This window comes from Ceratotherium simum, chromosome 34 (assembly GCF_057802395.1).
Source record: "Ceratotherium simum simum isolate JZ-2026a chromosome 34, ASM5780239v1, whole genome shotgun sequence".
Taxonomy (NCBI): Eukaryota; Metazoa; Chordata; class Mammalia; order Perissodactyla; family Rhinocerotidae; genus Ceratotherium; species Ceratotherium simum.
Window position 1 is genome coordinate 10,819,102 of NC_141933.1, and position 6,579 is coordinate 10,825,680.

Sequence of the window (6,579 nt, forward strand, 5' to 3'; positions counted from 1 at the left end):
TACCCATGACCTTTATACTTTCATACGCTTTTATGTTGGTGTTTAGCATCTTTTTGTTTCTACATGAAAAGTTGTGTTTAGTGTTATTTGTAGGTAGTTTGACTTGTGATAAAATCCTGCAGTTTCTGTTTGTCTGGAAAAGTCTTTATCTATCCTTTGTGTCTCAGAAGGGTTTTAAACTTTTTTCTAAGAATAATGTTAAAGAGCTGAATGGTTTGAAGTTGGGGCTTAAAGAGGTACATATTGGTTTTAAACCTTTTTATTTTTAATTTGGTAGTTCCTCTCATATAGTTTCCCATCCTCAGCCGTGTGATCATTAAGGTGTGTCTACTCTTCCATCACATGGCTATTAAAATGATATGTACACAGCAATAAAATTGGTTGTGCATATTGTTCCTAATTTTCTTATGACAATTTCTTAAATATAGAATTGTTGAATCATTCCCTTCATTTTTTAAGGATAGTTTTGATGGGTACACCTTTCTTGGTTGGATGTATTTTCTTGCAGTACTTTGAATATATCATCCCATTCTCTTCTGGTCTGCAAGCTTTCTGCTGAAACATCTGCTGATAGTCTTATGGGACTTCCTTCTATGTGATGAGCTGCTTTTCAACTGCTAGTTTCAAAATTCTCTTTGTCTTTGACTTTGACAATTTGGTTATGATGTGTCTCAGTGTAGATTTCTTTCAGTCCATCCTGATGGGGTTCTTTGGGCTTCATGAATCTGCATATCCATTTCTCTCCCCAGATTTGGGACAATATTGACAACTATTTGTTTAATGAAGTTTCTACCCAGAGTGCTCTCAGAGTCCTGGGCCTGCAAACTCTCTGTCAGCAGTCTGTAGACCACTAACTGACATCGGAGGCTAAGGATCAGTTCCTGGAGTGACAACCTTGTCAGGGTTCATGCTCTCCATGGATCTCTTCACATAATCAGTGCTGGGCTCAGTTTCCATTTACCACTAGTGTTCCTTGAGGTGAAGTACTGCTCCAGACCTCTGACCCCACAATGCTTCATCCAGTCTTGATGAAGATCCTCAGATCCATCCATGCCCATGATGGGAAATTTTCATTCCACTGGGGAATTCCCAATGGGATATATATTCCCCTAAACAATGTGCAGAGGTAATCTCCTCCATCAGCCAAGATACCGAGCATGGCTCTGAATGTTCTTTTTTCTGTTTGAATCTTGACTAAGTTAGGTTTTCCCCTGGGAAAGTGGAAAGTCACCCACGATGGCTCCTCTAAGGCTATTGAAGTTTTTCTGTTTTCATCATCTGAGCCATCTTGGAGTTGTTTGCGCCCCCTCCCCACCCACTGAGTCAACACTCCAGTGCTCAGTGATGAATATCCCAGTGGTCTTTAGGCAGGGGCTGGTCTGGGTATCTTTTGCCTCAAAGACTCTTTTCATACTTTCTCATCACCCTCAAGCTACTTTGAACTCTTTCTTTGGAATGTTAATTCCCTGGGCAGTTTTAGGAACTTTCAGCTACCTTGTCTCCCTAGTGGTAGGGTCCCATTTCCATTGCATGGATTTGACATATTTGGCTACAGGCTCTTCCCCAGAGCCAACCTCCTGTTCTTGGGCCCTCAGATTCCTGCCACTTGGCATGGACATTCTGGAACTGCTGCTTCCCTTTGCGCCCATATCCAATATTTCTTTCAACACTCCCATCTGCCTGACAGTTTGGCAGTTGCTCTGTCAAAACAATCCACTGTCATTCACTTCATCTCTGAATAGTAATGCGGCAGAAACCTCCTCAAACTGACACTCTCCACCTATATCATCAGCTGAGTGGTGCCCCCAGGAAACACATGACCATGTATACCTGTGCCCTCACTCCCCTGGGGCAGCTCAGTGATGTCCCGAGGCAGATGGAGGCCAAATCGGTTAAAGTATTGAGCCTGAGGATGGGGAGGGCATTCCTAGGCCTGCCCAATCTTGAGGTTTACATCTGATCTGCACTCTTGGGAAGGTACCTCCTTGGAGCTGCCGTTGCTCAGACTCCTGAGGCCTTTCCTCCCTGTGAAGCCAGTGACCATTCGACTAGGGAATGGAAATTTTAGTAACTGCAGTCATATTTCTCTTCCTGACTCCACACTACAGGACCTTCTGCTGCTCCATCAAAACATCCACTCCTCACTGGAAAAAAATATATACCCCTCATCACATGGGAAAGGGCCCATCTCTGAGCAGATGCAATCTTCTGCATTTCCTATTGTCCGTCTCCAGTCCTGCATCCAAATCTCTTCCTTTTCCTCTTCTCTCAGGGTCCAAGAGAAAGAGGGTGGACTGAAGTCCCCACTTCTTTTTTTTTTTTTAATTTTATTTATTTATTTTTCCCCCAAAGCCCCAGTAGATAGTTGTATGTCATAGTTGCACATCCTTCTAGTTGCTGTATGTGGGACGCGGCCTCAGCATGGCCGGAGAAGCAGTACGTCGGTGCGTGCCTGGGATCCGAACCCGGGCCGCCAGCAGCGGAGCATGCGCACTTAACTGCTAAGCCACCAGGCCGGCCCTGAAGTCTCCATTTCTGAGGAGCAGAGAAAGCCAGGGCCACTTCCCTCCCCAGTGGGGATGCACCAAAAGCACCAAGAACTGAGCATCGCCTGTGAGTTCTTAGTAAATAATAGTGTGTGTGCGTGTATGTATGTGAACACACACATGTATGATATATAAGGCTCTCTAAAGCCTCTATTTTAATCAGATAACAAAAAAATAACTTTAGGTTTTGCAGATACTGTATTGAAATGAAAAGATAAATGAGGTTTAAACAATTGTCCTGCAGTTTTTAGATTGAAAGACAACAAAGAAAGAAAAGTTGTGGTTCATAGTGATCAACAGTTGGTTTCTGACCATTCTCTGTAGTCCTCTGAGCCAAAGGTCTTGTGGAAAGTCAATACAGAGCACACCAAAAACTCTCGTATATTGTTTGCTGTAAAACAAAAACAGAGACTTCATTTAGATTGTAAATTCTCTCTCATAAAGTAAAATTTTGAAAAACAAACACTTCTCATTGTTTTCCTGGGTTTGTCCACACACATCTGACAACCAAGAAAGTTAGTGCTGGAAGTAAAGTCTGAATTACCTTGCCATTTATTCTGTCATTCAGGGGACATTTATTGATGCTAAAGAGGTGCTGGTGTTTCCAAATCTTTTCCCCACCAGGGATCCCTTAATAATTTTTCTTCGTGTTTCCTGTCATTTGAAATAACTTATCCAATAAATATGCTGTGTGTGTTATCAATTTTCAACATAGAATTGTTGAATATCAGCTCAAATTCAAGGAAATGTAAATATTTTGAGCTCCTGTATGGCCTTTCATGTCAGAATATAGAGAACAGTCTGATGCCTCCACCATTACCTTTGTGGTCCACAAAATATTAGAGATGTGCTCTCCAAGCAATTAATCCATTCTAAGTTTTTTTTCCCTTGGTGAGGAAGATTAGCCCTGAGCTAACATCCATTGCCAATCTTCCTCTTTTTCCTAAGGAAGATTGGCCCTGGGCTAACATCTGTGCCCATCTTCCTCGACTTTATATGTGGGACACTGCCACAGCATGGGTTGATAACTGGTGCATAGGTCCACACCCAGCATCTGAACCTGTGAACCCTGGGCCACCAAAGCGGAGTGCACAAACTTAACCAGTACGCCACCAGGCCGGCCCCCCAATTTAGGTTTTTAAAGAAAAAATCCCATATTCCTTAATTGCAGGAGCTGTTCACCTTAAAAAATTTTAAGTATGATAAGTAGACACAACATAAAATTTACCATTTTCATCATTTTAAATATACAGTTTAATAGTGTTTAGTATATTCACTTTGTAGTGCAGCCAGTCTCTTCTTGCTAAAGTGAAACTCTACACCTGTTAAAACTACTCCCATTTTCCTCGCTACCCAATCCCTGGAAACCACTATTCTACCTTCTATTTCTATGAGATTGGCTGCTCTAGAAACCGGATATAAGTGGAGACACGCAATATTTGTCTATTTGTGACTGGCTTATTTCACTTATCACAATGTCCTCAAGGTTCATCCATGCTGTACACTGTGTCAGAATCTCCTTAGAGATGTACATGTTTCTCTTTACGCTTTTGGAAATATTTCTACATTGTCTACTCTAGAATGTTTTAAATAAAATACTAAGGTAGGGAATAAATGCTAGAAAAAAACTAAACAATATCTATTTATAATTAGAAAGAATTATTCATTGTTAAACTACTGATTGTTGTTTCCCAAAATTCCATCACCCATGGTGGATTCATACCCATGATCTGCACTTGTCATTCATGGGGTTTTTAAGTAAACAGTCAAGGAATACAATCCCTTATGCTAACAAATTTTGATTGCTTCAAAGTGCTTTTTAAATTCTTTTAATAAGATGTATGGAATCTTCCTCAGATGGAATTTTCTGGACTCTATTGAAAAATTCTTAAGAATGTTTTACGATTTGTTTCAATGAAGAAGGGGATCGTTTTTGCTGATTACTCCTACAAGTGAGGGACTTCTTAAGAATCAGATGTTTTAACATTCATAGAATACGTGTGTGTGTGTGTGTATGTGCATGTATGCACGTGTGTGTGTGTGTGCATGTGTCTGTGTGTGTGCATGTGTGTTTGTGCACATATGTGTGTGCACTGGAAAGCTGAGGTGTAGGTAAGCCTTTGCCTGAGCTTTGTTTCCTTCTTTTATCTTTATCATTTATCACTCACTAAAGATTCCACAAAGTGAAGAGGTGAATCAGCACTGGGGCCTTGATGGCTTTCTTGATGTCAAAGTATTCACATCCACCAAAAATTAAGTTCACTGAAATAAAAATAAGGCATGTTCACGGTTGCTTTGGCATAACTTGTAACAAACCTAGAGCCTGCTTCTCCCTGTCCAGTGGTTTAAAAGCACATAAGAAAAAAACAAAATTACCGTCATCTTTTCGTAATTGGCCAGAGTTTCATTTGACTGATTCAGAAAACATTGCTTCACTTCCACTACGGCCTTTGCAGTGGCAGCATCCGATACAAACTCTTGAAGAGCTGCTAGATATTCAGTCATGGACAGTGCAGGATCAATTGTATCTTCAACCACATCCTCGAGAACTGCGCAGCCAGGACCTGGGATGAAAGCATGCAAAAGTGGGCTCAGTTATGGAGGTACGGACCCCTTTTTGGGTGTACCTAGTTTTGTCATCTTCTTACATCCCGGTAGAGACATACATTCAGAGAGATTACGGTGAATGGTCTTGAGTTCTCAATTCTAGGGGAGTAAACTCAGGATCTGGGATTTTCTTTAAGTCTTAAAACATCTGCCCGCCCCCCTCCCCCACCTCCCCTCCTTCAACAGCCCAGAGAAGCCAAACACTATGTAACCATGAAAAACAAGTACACTGGAGAAATGAGATGCCCTATACAGGGGTTTGGGGACCAGGAATTCTCCCACAGGGGCCCTGACAACAACCTTTAGCTCAAGGCCTGCCCTCCCTGTCATTGCTCACCTGCATAGCAGTAAAGGGGGAGGGCCACCAGCATGAGGACTGTCACCAGTTTCATGGTGGAGGCCGCTGTTGTTGGCTGTGGTCTGATGTGGCAGGGAGATGAAGGAACTCACTCTGGAGGGGAGCACCCAGAACTCCTCCTTTTATTCTTCTGGTTGTCATCTTAATCCCTCCCATAAATGAGGAAATGTGTCACAGGATAAACCTGGCATTGGACCAGGAAACGACAGCAAGAATCAGCCAGAACCTAGCCTGCCTGTGCTCTGTTTGTAGAAATTAAGGAGGCAGAGTGTTTTGGACCCAAACTATTTTGGACCCCAAACTATTTTGGAACCGCAATAATAATACATAACAGATAACGTTAATGCAAACGTGTTTTCTAAATACTAAAGCAAATTACACCATTGTGAGCCTGTGTTGTCATCCTTGTGGTTTTTATTATTATTTTGGTTGTCATTATCTCCTCCTCCTCTCTGTCCTCTTCTTTCTCTTCTTCTTCTCCTTCTTTAAGGTACAACAATCTTCATGCCCTGTGTCTATTCCTGCTGGTTTACCATACGCCAGGGTTTGGTGCAATACCACAGACTTCCTCCAGGAGGCAGACTTCCCTCACCCATTAGACGCTTCTCTGAGGTGCTTGAAGTTTGGGAAAGTTGTTTTAACAAAGAAGAACTCACTTAGTTAACAATTTCATAAATTCATTCTATTATAAATCTATGAATTAATTTTCTTTTAGTTGTTGTTGGCTGTTTAGGGTTTTTTTCCAGTTGAAAAGGATGATTGAAAGGATGACATGAAGAAGTAGAATAACTGATTGCTTGGGGGAGGCGGTGCTGAGTGGTGGAATGGTGATGAGATCTGGGCTCATGCAGGTGTGGGTTTGAATCTTGGATGCAACACCTAATCATGAAGTGTCCTTGGGCAAGTCAAAGTGCTGGTCATTCTGAGTTTCCTTTTCCTCATTTCTAAAATGGGCATAAAAGATACTGTGCCTGGTTTTGTAAGGGCGACAGACACTCTATGTAAAAAGCCTATCACAAGGCTTAGAAAAGGATAATCATGAATAAATGGGGTTTCATCCATCCTTCC

The 6,579-nt window shown here is 41.8% G+C and overlaps 1 protein-coding gene across 1 annotated transcript; it reads right to left on the reverse strand.

Moving 5' to 3' along the window:
• Positions 1-2,736: 2,736 nt before the first annotated feature.
• On the reverse strand, positions 2,737-5,545 carry LOC147912559 (mammaglobin-A-like). Its single transcript, XM_087423176.1, has 3 exons — positions 5,491-5,545; positions 4,923-5,110; positions 2,737-2,937 (listed from the first exon to the last, which is right to left on the reverse strand). The coding sequence occupies exons 1-3, from the start codon at positions 5,543-5,545 to the stop codon at positions 2,899-2,901; spliced, it is 282 nt and encodes a 93-aa protein (XP_087279302.1). The 3' UTR covers positions 2,737-2,898.
• Between the last annotated feature and the right edge of the window lie 1,034 nt (positions 5,546-6,579).

Bases quoted from the DNA above. Each gene is read 5' to 3' on its own strand.
- LOC147912559 (XM_087423176.1), bottom strand. From the start codon at position 5,545: ATGAAACTGGTGACAGTCCTCATGCTGGTGGCCCTCCCCCTTTACTGC. The intron at 5,111-5,490 runs GTGAGCAATGAC...CTTTCATCCCAG, and splicing joins CCCCCTTTACTGCTATGCAG to GTCCTGGCTGCGCAGTTCTC. The intron at 2,938-4,922 runs GTAATTTTGTTT...TTTGTTTTACAG, and splicing joins CCAATTACGAAAAGATGACG to CAAACAATATACGAGAGTTT.